This window comes from Papio anubis, chromosome 18 (genome assembly GCF_008728515.1).
Source record: "Papio anubis isolate 15944 chromosome 18, Panubis1.0, whole genome shotgun sequence".
Lineage (NCBI taxonomy): Eukaryota > Metazoa > Chordata > Mammalia > Primates > Cercopithecidae > Papio > Papio anubis.
In genome coordinates this window covers 3,499,966-3,523,338 of record NC_044993.1, presented here as the reverse complement: position 1 = coordinate 3,523,338, position 23,373 = coordinate 3,499,966, and the positions used below count along the sequence as shown (strand labels likewise).

At 56.9% G+C, this 23,373-nt stretch overlaps 1 protein-coding gene across 1 annotated transcript; it reads left to right on the top strand.

Moving 5' to 3' along the window:
- Window positions 1-13,102: 13,102 nt before the first annotated feature.
- Window positions 13,103-16,996, top strand: FOXF1 (forkhead box F1). Its single transcript, XM_003917275.3, has 2 exons — window positions 13,103-14,130; window positions 15,501-16,996. Exons 1-2 carry the CDS (start codon window positions 13,149-13,151, stop codon window positions 15,659-15,661), a joined length of 1,143 nt encoding a protein of 380 aa, XP_003917324.1. The 5' UTR covers window positions 13,103-13,148; the 3' UTR covers window positions 15,662-16,996.
- The last annotated feature ends 6,377 nt before the right edge of the window (window positions 16,997-23,373 follow it).

Sequence of the window (23,373 nt, the reverse complement as noted above, 5' to 3'; positions counted from 1 at the left end):
TTCGGATGGCTTTGAAGTCTGGGTCTTCCCGGCTCCCAGGACGCCCCCCCCGCCCCCTCCCCCCCATTTGGCCTGTCATCTCGGCCCTCCGCCACCGGAGCCCCGACAGAGGTGCTGAGTTGTCAACGCAAATTCCTAGTTAAGCCACTTGTTGATAAATCCTTTAGGCAAATTGGTTCCGTCTTTACCTGCCCGCCCCGCCCCCGCCCCCAGCCCCAGCCGGCGCGGCCCTAATTGCTGGAGGAGCTCGACGCCAGCGGCGGCCTCTGCAGCGAGCTAATTGAGTTGGAACCGGAGCGGTCTTCGTTAAGCCGGACGCAAGGCGGAGACGGGGGAAGGGGGCGGGAGGTGAGACGCAGCCTGGGACCTCCGGCCTGGGGTTGGAGGCCCACGCTTGCTGGGGTGGGCTTTTGGTGGAGGAAGAGCAATCATGGGGAGGGGTCTCTGCCGCTGGGTTAAGTGGACGCAGCCACTATCTGGCGGTTCTCCCGGGTCTGCGTTCCCGAGTTCACAACCACCCCACCCCCACGCGTCTGTACACGTGTCCCTCCAGCCGCGCAGGGTCTCCGCGGGCGCGCCCCGCCCCAAATAGAGCTTACTACAGTAACCCGGGTGTCGCACATCTGTGCGTCCCCCCCCCCCCCCCCCCCCACCGTCTGTACCCCAATTTCGGCCCGCACTGTCCAAATTTTAAAAATTGGGAGGCTTTCGGGGACTGCAATGGGACTGCATTGGAAAATCAGCTGGCCCCGGCCCCAGACTCCGTCTACACTGGCACAGTCAGGCGCAGTACAAAGCCGGTTTCCTGGATGATTCAGGCCCCAAATCGTCGTAGAAATGTGCAAGTAATGGACCTTCGATCTGTTTCCCCTCCCTTAGCACATAATCCGTAGTACTCGCTATTTCCCGTTGCCCCTATAGACACGTCCCAACCAATCTCGCACTGTGAGTGCATTTCTTGGGTTTTCCGGGGGAAAGCACGGTTCCAGGCACCCCAGATTCATGAACCTCGGATTCCCACCCAGGCGTCACGGTCTAGCGGCAATCTCAGTCCCATCCAGAGAACAGCGCCGAGGCCTCCCACTCTCAACCCTCTCCCCCACCGGCTGGGGCGGGCAGGGGCTGGGGTTTGAATATGATCATGATACCCGGGGCCTAGGCAGTTTCACCACCGTCCTAGGGGCAGTACCGGCGGGAGACGCGCAGGGCCTTGGTTTCCAGAAGGTGCCTCCCCAAGGGGGCGGGTCCCAGGTGCGCCCCCGTGCCCCGAGGCCCTGAGGCCTGAAAGCAGGCTGAATCCGCCCTTGACCAAGTCAAGGCCAAGCGAGTGCGAAAAAGGCGTGGTGGGAGGGGGCCCCTAAGTCCCTTTCCCAGCCTGAAAAGTTTTCGGCTTTGCAGCTCCGGCGTTCCTGGACCCCAGGCGCTCAGGCGCGCACCCCTCCCCTGAGCTGGTGAAGGTATAATAAACACGGAGTTCACGCCGGCAGGACCCATCATTAGCCCAAACCGCGGTGGAGAGGAGCGCCTGGGTGCAGAGCTAGAACAGCAGTCACCAGCCGAGTCTGCCCGGCACCCTTCCGCCGCCGCCGGCGCCGTGATGGCCGCGGAGCCGCTTCGCAGCCAGGTCCCAACGCCGACCCCAAGGGGTGGCGCCCCCGGAACCCGCGGGGGTCCCAGGTCCTCGCGGAAAGAAACGCGCTCTGCTTCTCCCGGGCGTCAGATGCACCGCCTCGGCCGAACGCCAGCCCTGGACAAATTTTTCCGGGAAAGCGACGTAAAGAATGTCAGACTTGCAAAACCAGAGTGCGCCTCGGCTGCTTAAAAAGGAGAGAGAGAGACAGAGAGAAGTCAGGGGCAGGTGGGCAGCGGCAAAGGGGCGGCTGCCCTGGAGCCACGTACTTCAGCAGAGGCGACTACGCAAAAAACGCAGAGAAATGTGGGGGCGGCAGCGGAGGGAGAATTGGACGCTTACCGCTGGTCTCACAACACAGTGAATTTGATTCCTAATTAAGTCAGTTTTCATGGTGCATTAAATGGATCTCAGCTCAATTTTGGGGGAAAAACAGTGACCCCGCGGAGAGAAAGTTTTGCCTGCAGCTGACAGTGGGAACGAAGTGGTTTTCAGACCCTAAGGGAGGTGGGAGGAGAGCCCAGATAAAAGGATCAATGCCGACCTTGGGCATATAATAAAATATTTAAAATTTTTTGAGGTTTATGCTTTTTAAAATAGCGGGTCTTATACATCTACTTATGTCAGGGATAGAATTTTTGCAGGTAATTAATTGCTAACTATTAAGAAAAAAATCCCGGGATGAGAGTTAATTGGCACTGGGGTAGAGAAATGCAGTGCCCATATGAAAACCAAGTGAACCACGGAAATTACTTTTAAAAACGAATAGGCGCTAGGATCTCTGTGTGATCAAATTGTTTAAAGATTTGGTGTATTTCGAACATCGAGAAAATACGTTTCAAAATAAAAGGACTAGAAAGTTTGAGTGGTTACTTAATGAAAGTTTCGCCTCCATTTGATTTTTAAATCTAGAGGTCAGAAAGCTGCCGGCTGGTAACAAGGTGAGCACGGAGTGAGAGGAAAAACTAATGATCGTGAAGACGCGGGCATAGGGCGCGTTATTTACATCGCTAGGAACGCTCCAACCCCTAGGTTGAGGCGCACAGGAGCAGTCTCTATGACACCCCAGGGAGAGACAGTGCCTGGGCCAGTCAGGGGCCCCTACTCCCAGGAATTCCCCTGGGAGGTCTGCTTTGCAGAGTGGGGGAAAGGGGCCCCTCTGACCTCCCAGGAGCTAAGTCCAAGCTGCTCCAAGGGCCCCGCTTTGCTCAAAGTTCTCCTGCTCCAATTCTTTGACTTGCAAAAGCCTTCAAGAAAGATTCTCCCTGAACACCCAGGGAGGGGCAGAGGGCGAATGAACGCCTCCCCCAACCCCGCAGCAAAACAGCAACAGAGTGCTGACGTTGAGAGGATGTTCAGGACCAAACCCCCACCCTTCACCCACCCTGTCATTTCTCAGAAACTGGACTGTAGGGGAGTGAAGGCCGGGAAGTGGGGGTGGGAGTTGGTGGGGCCTCCCCAGGAGGCCTCAGATTTCCCCTGCTTTCCCCGGGGAAGTGGTCCCAGGCAGGACCCCAGGCTAGAAGCTGTTATTTTGTTCTTAGGTGTTGTGGGAAGTTGGGGAAGGGGGACGTGAGGGCTTTCAAACCTGCCTTAACTTTGCCAGAGCCTCCTAGTAGATAAGGACATTTCCCCTCCCCCTCTTCTAGCCTCCCCCCAACCCCCAGCTTTTCCTGGGCTTGCCAAAGGCAACCTAGAGTCCAGATGCCACAGGGGTCTGCACTTTTGACTTTAAGAGAAGGGAGGGAAGTGCCTTAAAATCGGTCCAGCATTTATTGGGCCCTTACTGTTTGCCTCTGTGCTGCACCTTGCTTTCCCGTCTGTGAAATGGGCTTCAGAACAGTAACTGCCCAAATAACGGCCATGCCTCAGCACAGTGCTTGCACACTGCGGGGGCTCAGTGGTTCTCGAAGGATAGCGGTTCTCTAATTATAACAGCATTATCCTTCCATTTAGTCTTCATGGCTGCCCTAGGGCACAGGGACTGTTATTCTTGCTAGCCTGCAAAAGAGAAAGGGGGCTCAGAGAGGTGGAGAAGCTTCTCAGGGACCACACGGCAGATGGGGCAGTGAGGTGGGATTCTGACCCAGTTCTCGGGCAGCCACTGCAATGCGGTGGGGGCCCCTTAATGAGGGGCTCTGTTGACTGCAGAGGGTGACTGGGGACCAAGCCCAGCCATGACAGGATGGGGGCTACATCTGAGACTGTGCACCTTCTTGGTGTTGAGAAGTCATTCTGAGTTCTCCAAGGGCTCAAGGAGGCCACCGGCTGACCCCCAGGCTCCTGCCAGAGCCCAGAGTGGAAGGCGCTCATCCACTGGCACATGAGAGCTTAGACTCCCATTTATGCTTACGCCAGGCCCTGACCCTAAACTGCCAGGCTTGAAGGTGCTCTGCACCGCCACCAATAACAACCACAGCTAACAATTGCTAATGAATGTAATCAGCTCAACCAGCCAGAAAGGAGGTGCTGGCATTGTCCTTGTTTTGCAGATGAGGAAAACCAAGCACAGAGAGAGAAAGCCACAGGCCATTGTCACACAACCGTGGAGCAGAGTCTTAACCAGGTGGGACCCACACTCCTTATCACTAATGCCTATATTTGTTTGTTTAACAATGTGGCCGTGGTTTGAGTTTACGGTGCCCATCTCCCCACCCCCACCCCTGCCGGACCCTGCAGGACACACTTCAGGTGTTCCTTCTCTGGTCCTCATGTCAGCTCTGTGGATAGGGACTGACGTTATCCCCACCGTAAGATAAGGAAACTGAGGCACCGAGAGATTAAATCATTTGCTCAAGGCCAGAGCTAGTACCAGAGGTAGGACTGAACCCTTCTCCACCTCTGCGGACCCCTCTTGCATAAGCAGGGTTTTAAACTCAGAGCCAGGAGTGGGGGCCTCTGGATTGGGGCTCTGGCTATCCCAAACCCCCTTCTTTCTCAGGATACTTCCCTACAGCCAACCAAGGAAATCCATCCATGTGAATGTGTTCTGTGTATGCGTGTGCTTGTATGTGTGTGTTCTGTGTGTGCATTTGTGTGTTCTGTGTGTGTGCCTGTGTGTGCATTTGTGTGTTCTGTGTGTGCCTGTATATTTGTGTGTTTTCTGTATTTGTGTGCTCTCGCTGTGTGAGGTGTGTGCGTGTGTTGTATGCGTGTGTGCGTGTGTGTGTTGCTGTTTCTCTGCACGTCTTTGCCTTCCATCCACGCCTCCCTCACTGTGCTGAGTCCCTGATTGTCCCACAATCTCTGTATATGTCTCTTGGGGCCTTGCCCCTGTCCCTGAGCCTCTAGATGTCTCTGAATTCTGATGAGGGAATATCCTCGGTCTCTTTCTGGGGTGGGCAGGGGTCCCTCTGCCTCACTGTGCCTCTGTTCTGTATGCAACCCACCTGGCTCCCACCCTGAACTTTTCTTCTTTACTGACTTCCCAGGGGCTGTGTTACCTTTGCCCGTGCCAGGCACACAGGATCTGGCTCTCCAATCGATTTTGCAAAACAAACAAACAAAACAGGCCGGTGGGTCTGTACATGTCTGCACACATCCAAGTGTAAATCCTTCAAGGGGTTCCTGGAGTGGCTGAACCACAACCCGGCTGGGACAAAAAGGACCCAAACTAGCCTTGGAGGAGGGTGTGAGAAGAGGGAGGCGCCTCCATTTTCTCAGGGGCTGTGGGCAGCATCTTTGAGCTGGTAAAGCCCCTTCCTCCCTTCCCAAGCCTGCCATCACTTGGCTGAGTGGATTTTGTTTTCTCCATTAAAACAAAATAAAACAAAACAAAAACTTGTTTGCATCATTTTCAACAACTTCTAAACGGGAATAGACAGGGCATTACAAGCCGTAAATGCAGACCAACGGGCACAGGTTGAGTGTCCACATTAGCAGATTTCTGGGAGCAAATTGCTACCTTTGATTAAGAAATAAACCTGAGCGCGTTCCCCTTTCACCTCTATTTCCATGGTCCCCATTTCCAGGGGTCTCCCTGGTTTCTGATTTCCTCTTCCCTGTGGAGTGAGCATGCACGTCTATTGCACCTCTCTCTTTCAAATCGGAAACGACACCTGCGCACTGAAATTTAATTTATGTTTTCCTTTTGGTTTTGTTTGTCTTTTAGAAACCCATTCACGTTCCAATCTATTTTCTCTTTGTTGCCTTGCTCCCTCCCTGTCTCAGGAGGTCTTATAATTCCACAGAGAGCCACTGAGTCACAGCCCGCTCCCTTTCTTTCTCTGCTGCCCCTTTTGGTCATCAATCTCCTTCAATGTGGACCCTTTGCTCAGGAACAAATTCTGGGTGCCTCTTCAACACCCCCCAACTTACACGCCCCATACACACACATTCATGCTATAAGGAAAATATTACTGCCATCTTTCCAAGCACAACTGTCTAGGAAGCAGAGATTAAAAATCTATCGGGATGCTTCAGGCACTGCCTCTGTGGGAAGACAGAGCTGCAGATGGGCCGGGCGTCCAGCAAGGGAACACCGGGAAGCTCACTGTCTGAGGCGCTTTCTGCTTCTGAGAGCCACATGTACTGCAGATGCAAGAAATCTGAAAATCTCGCCGGGAAGAGGGCTGGAGATTCCTGGGCTGCAATGTTGTCAAATATTTCCTTGAGGAACATCATGGTAAATGCGTGCGTTTGGGTAAAAGGGCCGGTGGAAGGGGCGAGCTCAGGCCGCAGCAGCACAAGCACCAGACTTTTTTTCTTTTCTTTTTTTCCTTTTATTTTCTTTTTTTCCTTTCATTTTTTCCCTTTTTTCTTTTTATTTTTTCCTTTTTTTTTTTTTTCATGACCAAACTATGAACCTCTCTATGTTGTTCAGCTGAGAGGAGATTCACTGCCAGGGCCTGGGGCCAGGGATCACCCTCATCACAGCTGCTCCCCAAACTTGACCTTGATGGTCCCCACAGGTGGGTTCCCAGCCCCCTCTGTGCTAAGTGGGTGTAGCAGGGCTGGGTAGACCAGGGGGTGCTGCCTTTCTCTCCTGCTCACCTTGGGGTACCCCCATGAAGAGTCTGGGGAGGAACCCAGAGCCTGGCTCGCTACCTGACACTGACTGACTACCTTGGTTTGAGATTGATCAGGCAGCAGCAGGCACAAGTGAAGACAGCCCCCCTAATACGTGTGGCTCAGGCCAGGAGCTCTCCTGATAATGCCATCACCCCCAGACACTGGGGGATCCCAGGATTTGGGGCCTTTTCTGCTGCAGGTTCTGTACATCTCACCTGCCCCTGCGTCTTCCCTCTGCCCACTGCAGATAGGTGGCTCTGTGCCTGAGCACATGGCCTCTCACAGGCCCACTGGGAACCCACCACACCTGTCCGTCCATCTCCACACCAAGAGCTGCCACCACTCCCCTCCCAGAGCCACAAAGCCGGTAAATGTCACTTGATGTCTACAAAGATAAAGTCGGAGTGTCATTTCGCTTCCCGGGGACCTGAGATCAAAAGAGATTCTTCCTGATAGCATTACGGTGGGATTTTGTGAGCTAATGATGACCTTGAGGTGCCTAGCCAGGGCACAGACAGGGCTCGGAAACCGTTCGCTGTGTGGTCACTGCATTATTGCCTTCTTACTACGACTGCGTGTCAGGTGGTGTGGAAACCTTGGGACAGTCTTCCCTTCACATAGCCATGCGTTACTGTGCACCCATGCCCTGACGCTTGGGTGGCGAGAGTACTGGTCACCACGTGGACCCTGTCCTTGCAACGTGCTGTAGCCAGAATTTGTTTTGCATCCACGGGTCTCCCATGGAGTTCTGTTCCCTCAGGCACTGCACTGTATACAATTTTAAGTGCACCCTGCATGGACCCATTGCAGGGCACACACAGTGTACCTGTACCCTAGGTTTTATGCTCACAGAGCCTGCAGGACTCTGTGTCTGGAATATGTTATTTGGTGCACACCTCCCAGAGCAACATGTAACATGTGTGTAACATGCTATCCTGCACACATCTGAAAGATTCTGTGTACATAACACTATTATGCTGTGCACACATTTGCTCATATTCTGTGTAGAAAGCACCTCATTTTGTGACTCAAATATTCGGTTTCCATAACAAGTTGCATTGCTCACATCTTAAAATATTCATTAGGCGTGAAACCGCCGCATGGTACCGACATCCTTCTGGATTGTCCCGCACAGAGGCTGATATATTTGCACAGTTCTCGCTGTTCTGTGCGCCCAGCCACTCACACTGGACGCCCACCTCACACTCTTCTGCCAAGGGAGACCTAGGTTCTTCCCTTCCCTGTGCTGGCCACAGTCCTCTGCACGCCAGCAGCATGACGCATGCACATCTAGAGTGTGCGAGGAGTATCTCAGGTATCTGTACACAGATCATCTTATAATCCACTCACTTGACCTGATATTTCCCCACAGTCCCCTAGTCCCCAGGGCTGCACTTTCACCCACAAATATACCTCCCGCTCCCCTCCGCCGGCCGTGGAGTTTCGTTTCCCCTTGCCGGGTCCTCCTTCCCTCCCTTCCGAAGCCCCCAGGACAGGCCGCTTCCCTCCCGCCTAGCTCCCGCGTCGGGTCCTGGCTGGCCGCCCTACCTTGAGGCGTCGTTTGAACCTCGCCTCGCAGGGGGTTGGAGGGAGCGGGGGCGAGGAGGGCGCGGGCTCTGCGTTAATGCCGAGCAGGGGCGGCGGCGGCCGGCGGGGCGGCTGCCCTCGCGGTGGGTGGTCGGCGGCCCCCTGCCCCGCCCGCGCGGCCGGCCCGGGCTCCCTCAGAGCGGGATCTGGTTCCCCGCTCGGGTTACGGCGCGCTCTCGGCCCGGGCGGCTTCACTTAAGCAATTAGCTAGTAAAAATACCTTGGGCCTGGGGAGTGGGAGACGTCGCAGGCGTGTCTGTTTTTACACACCCCCGCCAACCCCTCTCTGCCAATTTCAGGATTCCTGGGGCCGGAGCTGGGGCGCAGATTTGTTTTGGGGTGGGAGGGGGCCGGCCTTCATGGATTTTAATCCAAGAGCAAAAGGCTGCCGGCGATCTCTGTCCCTGTCTGCATTTTCTCCTCCGTCCCTGGAACTGAGCCCTTGGGGTTTTTGTTTCTGTTTGTACAACCTAAGCCTTCCGTGCATGGTCTTGTCCAACCCTCCGTATGACCCTAAGAAATAGGAACCATGATGAGTTCCATTTTTCAGATGAAGAAACTAAGGCACAAAGAGCGTGTGCATCATCCCTACGTGGTGGGGCGAGTTCAAATTCCCCTGCCTTTGGGGTTCAGGGCAGAGCGGTCCCTCTGCCCTGGGCACCGCCGGACCTCACCCCGTGGTCAGGACACTTAACGCCCTGGTTCTGCAATCAGGCCAGGTTTGGATACTGGCTCTGTAGGGTGACCTAGGATCTGGAGTGACCTCGCCGAGCTCCATCTGTGAGGGAAGAGGGAGATTATACTGACTTGGTAGGGGCATCGGGGAATATTAAGCAAGTTTCTTAGGGACATTTAACCGGGGTCCTGTGTTCATGGTTGGTGCCTCACAGGTTCACAGATGGGCTCCAGGCATTTGGTGAAACCTTCAAAATCATTCTATGAATGTCACAAATATGCACCTTCTGGGGGTGGGGGCAGGTCTGACTAGTTTTCAAAGAATTGACAGCCAAGAGGAAGGTTAGGAGCAGACAAGGGCAGTTTGTGGAGTGAGGAGCAGCGCCTGGTGCCTGGGCAGCAGTGGATGAGCCTACTATTATCACAGTATTTGTAGTTGTCATTGCTATTTTATCACCATCAGCTCTCCAATGGGGCTCTCTGTCCCCTTGGGCCTGGGAAGCCAGGGCTGTGTGGTGACAGCAGAGGCATTTCTTTTCTAAGCCCCACTCTCTCCACTCCCAACCTACACAGAGGCACCTGGAAGAGTGAAAAGCCAGGATATTTTGTCCTTGGGCGTACAGAGGGCAGACAGAGAGATGTTCACCTCTCAGCGCTGGCTGATGAGTGCCAAGTCCATGCTGGGCCTCAGTTTCTCCATCCTAAAAATGTAGGATTAAGGGAGACCTCTCAGGGACATTTTAAGAGCCGAGAATGCAGTCTCTGGGCATGAAGGAAAGCCCTTCTTGCTACGACTGTGGTTTTCCCCAGAATTCAGGGGGTCCCCTCCAAATTACACAGTTGGGAGCTAATTACCCTCCTCTCTCACGCCCCCACTTCTACACACACCCAGCAGTAGAGATTAGCAGTTGAGGAGAGCTTCCATCTTTGGCTTTCCTGAGACTCCCAGGCCTACTGGGCCGGCTCTTACCCTAGACTCCATGGCTGGCTGGCCTGTAAGATCTGGCTTACTGTCAGAGCGGGTGAAAGGGTAGAAAGAAGGGTGGAAAGGGAGAATAAAAGGATCTCCGAGTTAGCCAAAGATGGGACCTGCTGCTTCCCTTCCCCAACTGAAGAAGGCCCAAGAGCGAAGGAGGCTGCTGGGAAAGGGCTCCCCAAGTTCATGCTTTAGAGACCCCCTCACTTTGAAGGTGCCCCATGAGTGGGGGAGGGGCGAGGGGAAGGAAGAATGTTATTTCCACTTGCAGAGAGCCCCAGGGTGCGTCCTGCACCCCTAGCTGGCTTAAGAGCTGTGCAGCTTCCCTGCTCCCCTCTGCTAAAGGCCAGATGTGCTTTGGCAGTCGGCAGTAGCGACCCCTTCCTGGGAACAGAACTTTCCTCCGGAGGCCAGGGTCTCCTCATCTGCAACTGCCATTTGCCAACCAAAAAAAAAAAAAAAAAAAAAAAAAGAAAGAAAGAAAGAAAAAAAGTGGGGAGAGTAGTGTGAGAATGCGTGTGTGCGTGGGCGCGTGTGCACGTGTGGAGTGGCGGTACTTATGATTATTTGCGCGCGGCGTCTGGCTATGCGTGGGCGAATGCGCAGTGCAGAACACGTGGGCGTGCATGAGGTGTGCACTTAAACCAAAGTGTGCCCTCCCCGTTGGGCAGGCCTGTGTGTTGGTCCAAGGGTTGGGGGGCGCCTGAGCTGTGAGGGTCGCTGGGAAGGGTGTTCGAGGTCGTGGGCCGTGTGGAGCGTATCTGTGTCCGCGGAGGCTGAGCTGATTGTGTGAAGTGGAAGCGGGTCTGCCAGAAAGCGTTTACCTGCGTAAATGCACAACCACACACTACGGGTCACGTCCCACACTCATTCTTTCCCTAGGCGGGCCAGGCTCTCTGAGCGCGGAGACCCAGAGAGGCCAGCGGAAGGGCAGCGCGAAGGCGGCTCTCTTCTCCCGCGAGCGCGGATCTGGGGGAGGAGGCGGCGACAGCCCGGCAGGCTGCTCCGGCGAGCCCCCCAGCTCCTCGCACCGACGTGCCAGGCGCCCCGAAGGCGACAAGGAGTCTCCCGCCGAAAATGAAGGCGTCCGAGCAAGGAAGGTGGGGGCGGGTAGTTAGCGAAAGACAAGGAATCCGGAGAAACCAAGAGGCGGGTGGGCTTTGAACGCGCCGCGCCGCGGGCAGTGCTGCGAGCCCGGCACACGCCTCTCGCCCCAGCTCGCGCCGGGGCTTGGCCTCTAGGCTCCTCGCGATGACCCGCGAAAACACCCCTCACCCCCCTCTTCCCAACCCGGAACCCTGGAGGGAGAGGCCGGGCCCGGCACCCAGCAGTCGGTGCCAGAGAGCAGCACTCACCTGGGTCTGTGCGCACAGCGTTGCGCCGGGGCTCCTGCGCAGTCCTGCGCTCGGCTCTCCGCACCACCTTCCCTGGCTCCACCGCCCCAGCCCGCACCCTAGGGCTGAGGTGGCAAGGGCAGGTCTGCGTGCGAGCCCCCTGCGGGCTGGCAGCCAGGCGCGCGAGGGCCGCCCTGGCCCGCGCTCCCCGCCCGCGCTGTCTGCTCTCAGGAACCTGGCCTGGCGCGCAGTGTCAGAGGCCCCCGCGGCGGCGGCAGGCCGAGCCCACAGGGGCATTAGGCCAACTCCCCCCTCCCGCGCTGCGCACGCGGAATTCTCTATTATTATTATTAAAGAATCCCCCAGAACTTGTTTACTTTAAACCCTGTAAACTTCCTGCCAGGGCCTTTGCCATCTCTCGGGAAATCGGAACCTGTGCTTTGAAAATGGGGGCCGCGGGGCCAAATAGGCGGGTTTTCAGTGTGTGTTGGGAGTGGGGGAGGGCAACTGAACTACGTGTGAGTTCAGATTCGAGTGTGGCGTGTGTACGCGAGTGGGAGTGAGTGCGAACTTAAGCTCCTGTGGGCCTTAAGCTTCTGTGTCAGCGAGCGCATTAGTGGGTGCGCACATGCCTGAGCGCCCTCTGCACATGAGTGTGCACACACGTATGGGTGTGTTTACACGTCTGTTTGCGTAATTTACCGGGTTTGCATGTGCATCAAGACATGTATGTGTGTGCTAACGTGTGCACAAGAGCGCGAGGGTGTGCGGGCATGGGTGAGTGACTGAGCACGCAGCTTGTTCCGGGGCCTGTGCGGTTTGGGTCGCCGCTGGGCCAGCGGGTTCTCACTCACCCCCATCAGGCCCGCGGCACCCGAGACAAAGCGGCCGCGACTCGTGCTGCGCTTTCGTTTTCCGCCTGCGCTCTGCCCCGGCGGCTGCCCGACCGCTCGCAAGCTGCTGGGCGAGTCCGAAAAATCCCGGGCGCTGCGCAGTCCTTCCCGGGGCGGGGAGAGTGGGTAGGCGGTCCCTCGCGGGAACTTACGCCGGCCGGCCGAGAGGACCGGAGTCGAGCCGGCTGTGCCCGCGATGGTCACGACCGGGAGGCCACCGCACTTGCGATTTGCCACAGGGCTGTGCGCGTCGGGGAAGGCCCTGGCCCAGAGCGCGTTTCCCGCCGCGCCGCCCGGGCGGGGAAGGCGGGGTCCAGCGCGCATCGGGGCTGAACCGCGGGCGGAGGGCGCATTAACACTTGCTGGCCAGGTTGGTGGAGGCGGGGCGGATTTTGTTGGCGGCCGCGGGGCGGCTAGAGTGGGGGCTCTTTAAGCGCCCACCAACGCGGGGGCCCGAGGGGGGCAGGGACGGAGGGAGGGAACTCCGGGAGGGTCTTACGCCGACCTCGAGACGCCGCCGAGCGGAGATGAAGTGAAGGCTCTCTCGGCCGGAATCTCGCAGCCGAGCGCCGCGGGCGGCGGGGACCCAGGGCTGCTCCCGGCTGGGGCGCACGGCCGTAAGCCCTGGAGGTGGTGCCTCCCCCACAAAAATACCGGCGGGGGTAGCCTCCTCACGGCCTCCGCCTGGGCTGCCCTCTGCCTCAGCTCGGCTTCTTTCCTTGTGGGAGGGCGAGAGAGAAAGAGGGAGGAGAGAGGTGGGGGAGGCGGGAGTTGGAGAGAGAGGGGCTCTGAGCCAACCGCCGGCGGATCCAGCAGCTCCTTGGGGAGGGCGGGCGGGAGCGCGGGGGCGGGCGCGCAGCGGCTCGTTCGGGAGAAGTGGCCGCCGATGACGGCAGAGGTGCAGCCAGCCCCGCGCGCGCAGCCCCCTCCCCCTCGCCCTCTTCCCCCCCCCCCGTCCTCTTCCTCCTCCTCCTCCTCCTCCTCCCGGCCCGTCCGCGGCGCAGAGCAGCGGCGGCAGCGGCGGCGGCGGCAGCAGCCACCCGATGTCTTCGGCGCCCGAGAAGCAGCAGCCACCGCACGGCGGCGGCGGCGGCGGCGGCGGCGGGGGAGGCGGCGCGGCCATGGACCCCGCGTCGTCCGGCCCGTCCAAGGCCAAGAAGACCAACGCCGGCATCCGGCGCCCTGAGAAGCCGCCCTACTCCTACATTGCGCTCATCGTCATGGCCATCCAGAGCTCGCCCACCAAGCGCCTGACGCTCAGCGAGATCTACCAGTTCCTGCAGAGCCGCTTTCCTTTCTTCCGCGGCTCCTACCAGGGCTGGAAGAACTCCGTGCGCCACAACCTCTCGCTCAACGAGTGCTTCATCAAGCTACCCAAGGGCCTCGGGCGGCCCGGCAAGGGCCACTACTGGACCATCGACCCGGCCAGCGAGTTCATGTTCGAGGAGGGCTCCTTTCGGCGGCGGCCGCGCGGCTTCCGAAGGAAATGCCAGGCGCTCAAGCCTATGTACAGCATGATGAACGGGCTCGGCTTTAACCACCTCCCGGACACCTACGGCTTCCAGGGCTCGGCCGGCGGCCTCTCGTGCCCGCCCAACAGCCTGGCGCTGGAGGGCAGCCTTGGCATGATGAACGGCCACTTGCCGGGCAACGTGGACGGCATGGCCCTGCCCAGCCACTCGGTGCCCCACCTGCCCTCCAACGGCGGCCACTCGTACATGGGCAGCTGCGGCGGCGCGGCGGCCGGGGAGTACCCGCACCACGACAGCTCTGTGCCCGCCTCCCCGCTGCTGCCCACCGGCGCCGGCGGGGTCATGGAGCCGCACGCCGTCTATTCGGGCTCGGCGGCGGCTTGGCCGCCCTCGGCCTCCGCGGCACTCAACAGCGGCGCCTCTTACATCAAGCAGCAGCCCCTGTCCCCCTGTAACCCCGCGGCCAACCCCCTGTCCGGCAGCCTCTCCACGCATTCCCTGGAGCAGCCGTATCTGCACCAGAACAGCCACAACGCCCCAGCCGAGCTGCAAGGTGAGTGGGGAGGCCGAGGGCGTCCTGGTCCCCGGGAAGTCGAATCTGAGTGGCAGCGGGACCCAGCCAGGGGCGAGCCCCTCCACTTCTGTGGTCGGAACCCCAAGGCTGAGGGGAGGCACCAGCTCGCCAAGGTGCCTCTTTGCCCCACCTCTCCCCCTGTGAAGAGTGACCACCTTTCTTGAGCCTAGTTTGGGCCCATCTGTTTCTCTTTCTGTTCCAACTCCGGCTGCCGGCTGCTCCAGGCCTGACCAGGTAGGCCGGTCCTTAGCAAGATTTCCCAGACCCCAGTGCCCTAAAGTCCTTTTGTGTCCCTTAAGTCCCTTTACACTTTGGAAAGGTCCTGGGATGGACCTAAGGCTCCCAGCCCTGGCCAGATGGCCCTCCCTCCCCGGGGGTGGCCCTCACATTGCCTGGAGAGCTGCCTCTGCTTGGGGCTGGGCAGAACGGAAGAGTTAGGCCCAAAGCCGCTGGGCCAGCGCTCAGAGGCTCAGCCCCGGCCTTTAGGGGACCGGGTTTGGCAGAGCCACAGCTGAGTCCAGGGGCATTTTGTGGTGAGGGAGGCAGGGCGGTGCGTGGCCAGGCCCCAGAGGGTCAGAGCTGCAGGCTGGGCCATGGGGGCTCCATTTTTTTTAGGATCCAAGTTTTCAGGCCTCCACACCCCCAACACCCCTGATACCCCATAACCCCAAACATACAGAAGCATCTGCCAAGGGAGATGCGGCAGCCTCGCCTCCTGATTCTGCCCCAGGTTCCCCGCAGCCTGCAGGCCCAGCTCTGGTAAAAGCTGGAGCGAGCTCACCAGGGCCCATCCAGGGTCAGCTGTCAGCAACCCCAGGAGGCAGGAGGCAGGAGGCAGGAGGCAGGAGGCAGGCCTGGAGGCCTTAGGCAGCCTATCCGCGGCGGACTTCTCCGCTCCGGGGCCTGTTCTCTGGAGAAGCTTCTTCTCACCCCTGCTGCTGGCCTGGGCTGGCCCCGCACTGGCCTCTCCTTCCACCCGGCCGGCAGTGGGAGCCTCTGAGGTCGGCGGGGGGTGGGGTGGGGGCTGCCCTGGCGGTGACGGCCGTGAGTTAGGGGCCCTCCACTTAGCCTCCCTCACCACTTCCCCCTGGGCCCCTGCACGGGGTCCGAGGCTGGACAGGCACGCAGCAGGCAGGCACCGCGGGGAGCGAGGCCGTGGCAAGTGTTCTGGAGTCTTTTCCTTGGGTGCGCAGCAGGAAGGCCGGGAGGAGGGCGGGTAGGCCGCCGTGCTCCGGAGCCAGGCTGGCAGGCCTTGTGAGCCCCAGGAGCGCTGCTCCTCCGCCTGAACTCTGAGCCACCGTGGCTAACTCTTCTGCTCCCCCAACCCCTCCTGTCGCCTCGCCTTGCAGGCATCCCGCGGTATCACTCGCAGTCGCCCAGCATGTGTGATCGAAAGGAGTTTGTCTTCTCTTTCAACGCCATGGCGTCCTCTTCCATGCACTCGGCCGGCGGGGGTTCCTACTATCACCAGCAGGTCACCTACCAAGACATCAAGCCTTGCGTGATGTGAGGCTGCCGCCGCCGGCCCTCCTGGTGCAGGCAGGCGGGTCACAGGGACCCTGGACCGGCACAAGAAACTGCTTTATTCTCGAGGTATAACCGTCGGCAGAAAAAAAGGGTTCCACCCCTCCGCAACAGGAGTATTTGGCAAGGAATCCCCAACGCAAAGACACAGCGCTGCGGTTGGCACCTCCTTCCTCACTCCCTCAAAATTGTTAAGAAATGGTAGTGGTGGGTCTGATCCGACTGCAGCCGTTGGTAAATAAAGGTTTTTGATCCTGTTGAACCCGGCTGAGACGGTGCTGTGCAGGGGAAGGCCTTCCGCATCCACACAGGAATTCTGCTGAGGTCCCCCCTCCTTCCGGCCAATGGCAGAAGGGGAGGAAGATTTTTAGAAGAAAGGCAAACATGTGAGACCAATCATTATCAAATACTTTTATTTTTTGGTTGAGTATTTATCTTTTTATTTTTTATTTTTTTTGAAAGAATGTCTTGGAATACGCAAGTCTCCCTTTAGAGCTGTCTTTTCCGGGGAGCGGGAGGGCACAAGAGCTCGGATCTCCCTCCCGATCTCCCTCCCCACCTCGGAAGTCTCCTCCTCGGACCGCAGGTGGATCTTTGTGCGAACAACTTGCATTTTGGAAGCCACTGTCCGTCTTTAAACAGAAAATTGAAGGAGCCACGAAGCAAGCGGCCGTCCGGGCGTCTGCCTCCGTCCCCTTCCACGTTCCTCTTCTTCCTTCGCTTCAGCCTTTTCTGTTATGTTTTGTCTTGAATTTTATTTAGACTTTTTCAGTGAGTATTTTTCTCTCTCCCAACCTCTACTGTAAACTTTCTGGTCCGAGAACGAGCCGAACACAGCGCGACGCAGGGACTAGGACGGCCCGGTGACCGCGCGGATTCAGGATTGCGGGGACGCAGAAAGGTTAAGGCACTTTTAAAAACTATAGCAAGGCTCCTGTTTATTTATTCTACTTTCTTTCCCTAATAACCAAAACACCGCGTAGGCTCCTCCGTTTATCAGTATTAATGGTGTAACTTGTTGGCAATATTTGCCGTGTAGAATTTTTTTTTAGATATCCATTGTAAATTTGAAACAAAGACCGATCTGTGTAAAAACAAATTTCCATATGTTTTATATAAATATATATATAATATGAAGGACTACCCTCTTTTTTTTTTTTTTTTTTTTTTTTGTATTTTGGCTGCTAGAGTGCAGCATTTGTGACACGGATTTGAAATTTGAAATTTCCTTCTGCACTGTAGAAAAGGACCATTTGAGGATGTTTTGCTTTTTGTGTATTTTTTCCTAAAAAAAGAACAAAAATAAAAATGTATAACATTTGTACATGGCCTTTAAAATTGTATCAACTAGAAATAAAATTGCATGAGTATTTTATTGGGATTGAGATTGCAGAATACCTTACAGACTCCCAAAGATAGAGTGGGGGAAAAAAACAGGCTTTGGATCTCTAGACTTTTAAAAATTTTGGGTGATTCTGAATACTGTTTTCTTTTTTGGCAAATCCTCCTCTTTTCACTCTTCATTCCACTTTGAAGTAAATGTTGGACAAGAGGAACTATTTTTCTTGGCTTCTGTTTTTTAAGAAGAGCCCTTTGCCCCTCTAAATGTCATTGATCGTTTTAAAGAAATAATCAAACGTTTAAAGAACACTGTAGACCTCCTTCCCCTAGGGAACACCAATTAAACCATATTTGTGCACATATATATGTATACACATATATGTACATATATGTATATGTGTCCATGTACATAATATATATATTTTTTGCCACTACAAGACCAGTGAGAGTTTTACTTTGGCTTTCAGACTTTCTTGTTCTCTTGCTGTAGCTGTTAAAAATCATGAATCAACTTTAAGGGTTTTTTGTAGTTGTTGGTTTTGTCTTGTTCTGTTTCGGCTATTTGGTGGCTTGTTCTTGGTTTTCCCCCATAGTAAATCAAGTAAAATCTAAATGAGGCAAAAGGGCCGTTGGTGGGCCGGGTGACAGGTACCTTTCCCATCCTGTAACGTTTATCTCCTAAGTCACAGTTCGTCGCCTCTGAGGAAAAAATATTTTTTGACGCTTGTATCTTCCACTGACCACTCTCTTGCTATTCCAATTCCCGGCTAGGGAGGAAAACAAACACAGTAAGTCACATTGTTGGTGCGGCCCTTCCAGACCCACCGCAGTGTCTTGCGTCGTGGGGTCGTGAGTCTCTGAACCTGGTTCTTCTCAGAGTTGACATTTTGGACGTGGGGGTAATTTCTCCGGTGCTCTGTTACATCAAAATTATCAATAAACTCGCCTGGGCAATTAATGTCCCAAACTAACAGCTGTCTATAAAATCGAGATAAAGGGGACAAGAAAAGGCCAGCGACTCCATCCTTAGGGTCTCCGGGCGGGCCGAAGCGTCAGGTCAGGCTCTGCCGGGCGCACGCGCCTGGCCCTGCGCTCCGAGAGCAGGTTCGCAGCAGGCGGAGAAGGCGGTCCTCCTGGGGCGGAGGTCTTCTCTGCACCCTCCGCCTCCCACCAGAGCCCGGAAAACCAGTATTGAGAAGAGTCCCCAGGCCTCCTAGCGCGGCAACGCTGCGCTGGCGTCCGGTCAGCCTCTGCAGGCTAGAGGAGCTGGGAGCCCCTCCTCTCTCCCGCAGAGGCTGCGGCCCAGTTAGGGCAGAGGCTCCGGGGAAGAGGGGCTGATTAGGAGAAACCCAACTGCGAGCTCCCAGGTTTTCTTCTGCGGAGTCTCCAGCCCCTGCACCCACTCACTTGGCGCCCTGGCGGGCCAGAGGCCCCTGTGCGCGGTGGTTTTGCGTGGCTTTGGCGCCGCTGGACGAGGGTCCAGGGCGGTAGCAAAGCCCGGTTGCCTGTTCATCTCCTTGCCTTCGCTTCAGCGGGATCTCCCAGCACACCCATGTCGAGGTCTAGCGGGGCGGGAGGCACCCAGAGGGGCTTGTGTAGGAAAACCGGTACGGATTGCCCGGGGACGGTGACCGGCCTCGGTCTTCCGGCCTGACTTGCGGCCTGGGAATGAGAGGGAAAGTCCAGCCTTCCCGCAAGGAGATCCTGGCTCCAGGCAAGCCCGGAAGGGCCAGATAACGCAGGCGAAACTGCCTCCACAGCCGCGTCCGAGATTTCGCGCCGCCGCTGCTGCAGCGCGGAGACTGCGCTCGGCTGGGCTGTGTCTTCCTCGGAGTCCATTGCGTCCTGGGCTGGCACAGGGGTCGCGGGTGAAGCTCCCACCGCTGCGCGACGCCACAAAAGCGCGCCCAGCATGTGCAAGTCACAAGCTTAAATCGCGAACGGCTCCTGAGGCTGGTGCGAAATTATGCGCCCTGCGTGCGTAAAGGACCCCTAGGATCCGCTAGCACAGAGGCGTCCTAGGTAGAATTAATTCATAATCGCTCCGTATTATCTTAGGGGTTTTTGTACTGGAATAACGTAGAATTAATTCACAATTTCTTCATCTATTTTAAGGATTTTGCGCTGGAACAGGCAAGTCAAGATGCCCCTTGACATGAAATCCCCTCTGTAATAAAGCCCGGAGCAGGGGTAGGAGAGGCTTGGAGCAGGGTTTCTGCGTGTGGATTACACATCCGCGGACGCCGCAGTTCTCCGTGCGGGGCGGACGCCTTGGACGCACTCAGCCTCAGCGGCTTTCCCGTTGTAGCCCCGGGCAGCAGAAGCGCCTGGGCGGGACCTCCGGGCCCCTCAGCCCCAAGGAAGCGGGACTTCGCCTCCTGGAGCTCACCCCCAGGGCCCGTCCAGGCCAGCAGAGCCAGTCGCCCGGCAGGAAGGCGCCTGGGGTGTGGGCTTCTGATGGGAAGGCGCCTGGGTCACAGAGGTGTGCTCTGTCTGTTCTTTTTTCTCTTTGGGGCTGGAGGGGGTTGGTGGCCACAAGGGCCTGGCTCCAGGCCTTCCAGCCACCCGTCAGCAGGCAGCTTTCGCTCAAAGCAGCTCCAAAGGAGCTAGGGTTCCTCCTCTGCGGCCACCCCAACCTGAGCAAGACAAGTTGCCTCTGAGCCTCGGTTTCCTCATGGCTAATCGTACAGTCCTGGTGGACCCACGCGGGCCGTGGTTAAGAAGGCAGGTGCTTCTCAGGAGTAAAGGGGTGGCCTGGTTCCTTGGTACCCAGACAGGAGTGGCCGGTCAGACCTCGCTTTTCTCTCTGAGACATCTAGTGGGGCCAGTGTGGTGTGGTGGTAGTGCGTGTGTCTGCTTGTGGGGGGTGTGGGAACCATAAGAGGTGGAAAAATCCATATTTTACAAGGCGCTCTGCTCAGGGACTTCTGATCCCAGTGTGGGGACAGCTAAATTCCCATCTTCACGGACTTGCCCTCCCTTCCCAGGGATAAGGAAGATGGCTCACATAGCTGGACAGAGAATTTTCACAGTGGGTTAGGGCTTGGGATGCCAACATACACCAGCCACCAGAATCTCCCCAAACCTCACTGACCCCTCCTAGGCATCTGAGTCCTGAGGATGACCCTACGGGGAAGTGGGAGATCAGAAGCCCCCTGAACCCAGTGGCTTCACCTCTGATGGTAACTATCAGAGTCCAGCCCAGGAATCACCCTCATCAGAAATATCTGGGGTGTCTGTTTAAACAGCAGATTCGAGGGGTCCCTGACAGCTACTGATTGGAATCTCCAGAGGGGAGGCCCAGGAGTCCATGGTGTTCACAGATAAGCCAGGTGGTCCTGGAGAGTGCTAGTTTGGGTCTGTTCTCCCACGCTGGTCAAGATTGCTCTGAGCGGCCTCTGCTGCCCCCTCCTGCCCGCCTGCTGGATCAGGCCCATGTGTCTGTAGCAGCAGCTGGTTGAGAGAACTTGCAGGCCAGGCAAATAGGCACCATGGCCACATTTGCAGGCGTATCATGTGAACACTGGGCTGGGGCAGGCCTTCTTCCCACATGGGCATCCCAGTCCACCCCAGCTTGCTCCTGCCTCAGCTCTGCCCTTGTTACTCTACTTGTTTTGGAGGCAGACCCTGAGCTCAGGGAGGGTCAGTGATTGCTCCCGACATGGTGGGTAAGACGTGGAATTTGGACTCAGACGCAGTACTTTCTGACCTGGAAGCCTGTGTCCCTCGCCATTATTCCACACGGCGCTTGGACACCCATTTGCCTGCATCCACAGGACCTAGTGGAAAAAGGAAAGTTTACATGGGGTCCGTGATCTAGCCTCTGCTGGCTTCCGGCCTCCAGAGGAGAGGCGGCAATGGGCAGGACCACAGAGTCGGAGTCTCCGAACACATGCTGTCAGACCCCCTCTTGCCTTCCAGCTGAGCCAGGAGGGCGCATGCAGGTGGGGCAGGGGCTGGCCTAGCAGCCAGCGCAGCTCAGACCCTGACCTTCACCCCCTCTCAGGGTTCCGACTGTGATTCACCGGTTCCACCATGGCCTGCCATGGAAGCTTCCTTTGCTTCCTGTGGTCCCCTTAGACCAGCTGAGCAAAGCTTCAGATGGAAGTGGGTGCTCAGACGAGGCCAGCTGCACAGCACTGTGGCCGCTTCCACACTGTTTATGGAAACTTCTGGGGACCAATACCTCAGAGTTCTGGGCTCTGTGTTAAGGAGGAAGGCCCTTTTCCAGCATCTTCTGCAGCTGAACCCAGGGGCAGTGTCCTGGGCCATGTGGCCGGCAGGGTGGGGCAGCGAGGGAGGGGTCGCATCCATCCATGAAAGGATGCTGACTTGTTGTAGGGCCGAGAGGAATCACGGGCCTTTGACAATTCTATGTCTTCATGTGCTTTGGGGGTGGGCAGGGGCAGAGGAACACCTACTATCTATAAGCATAAAACATCGTGGCAGTTGGGGGGTCTCCGAGCTGACTCTGGCTGGAAGGCTGTCCAGTTTGCAAATTGTTCATTGCTCAATCAAGCTCTTAAATGAAATAAAAGAAAACATTGTCAGCATGAAATGACAGACGGACGGGGGGAACCGTTGCAGAACTATCCTCTCCACATGGGGCCCTGGCTGTGTGTCCACCACCGCACTAGACTAGATTTGTGATGGACATGTTGACACATACCTGTCATCACAGATGGACCGCCCAGTGCCCTGTTGACCCAACCCACTGGCAGGGGAGCAAGCGTGTGGTGGTTGCACAGCAGCTGGCATTGAGGTGGGAAAGTGTGCAGTCCCTTTTGGAGCAGATGTCCAGGTCATGTGCTGCCCAGAAGCTGAATACACAGGGCCATGCCCTGCAGGACCATCCGGCTGCTTCCGGCATCAGGACACCTGGGGTCATGTGGACACCCTGAAGAGACAACGACACAAAGGCCAGGATGACCACAAATGTCCTGAGCAGAGGCAGAAAGCTGGCCAGATGTGGTGTCTGCAGGGTCCCTCTGGTGGTCTTTCTCTCATCCTACGGCGCAGGACGCTTGCTGGCGACACAACCAAGAGGAAGCCTGGCAGAGCAGGGGCAGGGATCGCTGGGGCCAGGTGCAGGCATCCTCCCTGACTTATTTTGGACAATGTTCTATGTCCATGGGGTGGCAGCCTAGGGAGGAGCAATACCACACGCAGGGCTCTTGAGAGTGCTGTAGTGCTGTGACCAGTCGTTGAAGGCATCTTAGGGAAACCACCAGCAGCATCCAGGAAGCAGGCACGGACCCCGTGTTCCTCCCACCCCATATTCCCCAGCAGGTCTGGGGTCTGGGCCACCGGGAAGCATGCTGAGTCTGCAAATGTCCCTGGAAGAGGATAGCAACATTTCTGTTCTGGACACCTCCCCACAAACAGGCCGTGATCTATCAGCGCATGGCATTTCCGTGAGGCAGGAAGCACTGGCCCACACGGGCTTTCTGCTGTGACTCTTCGGCGGGTCACCAGCTTGGGTGAGCAGAGAGGACTGCGCCGCCTCGGTCCAGGTGCAGGAGGCGGGCCAGCGAAGTGGGCAGGGCAAGAGGAGGCAGCCAGGGGAGGCTGGGCGAGGCCATAGCAAATGTGGGCCATGGGGACAGGGGGGACAGGAGGTCCTGCCTCACTTCCCAGGGGCCTTCGTCGCGATGCCCGCCCCAGGGAGAGAGCTCAGGGTCAGGAAACGTCTTGGGAAACGAAAGAGGACGCAGGGCAGCAGGGTCTTTCTTGCAGGGCAGCCTCTGACCCGCACCAGGGATTTCGCGTTGGGCTGTTTCTCTACGAGGAGGCAGCGCCACCTGCTGTCCACTTCGCGCAGATGCTGTTGGGCCCTAAAAAATCAGTCCCATCAGGAAAATTGATCTCACCAGGCTGGGCAGGCGCGGATGCGAGGAATGAACCTGATTGCCCTATTTCAGGCCCTTTGTTCTTTGTCAAGGGGTAGCTGGCTTTTTATTTTATTTTATTTTATTTGGTCAGGGGGTCAGTTAATGTAGTCTTTTGCTAATTACACAAATGATGTGGCTTATTCCAAATAATAATAATAAAAAACTTTATTAAAGTGAAACGAAGAAAGTAAAAGTGACTTCCAACCCCATTCCTGAGTGAGACAGCTGTGCTCCGGTGGCCACAGGAGACATCTTCCTGCACCCTGAAGGACCCCGTGGTTCTACGAGGAGCAGATAAGGGAGGTAGTGGGTCAGAGCACTGGAGTCACAGGGCCTGGGTTCAAGTCCTGGCTCCACCTCTTCTCAACTTCGTGAGCCTGCACAGGTGTCTCTCTTCTGCTCACCTCAGTTTCCCCATCGGTACAGTGGGGACAATGGTAAGAGCAGGGCTCCCACAGCATTGCTG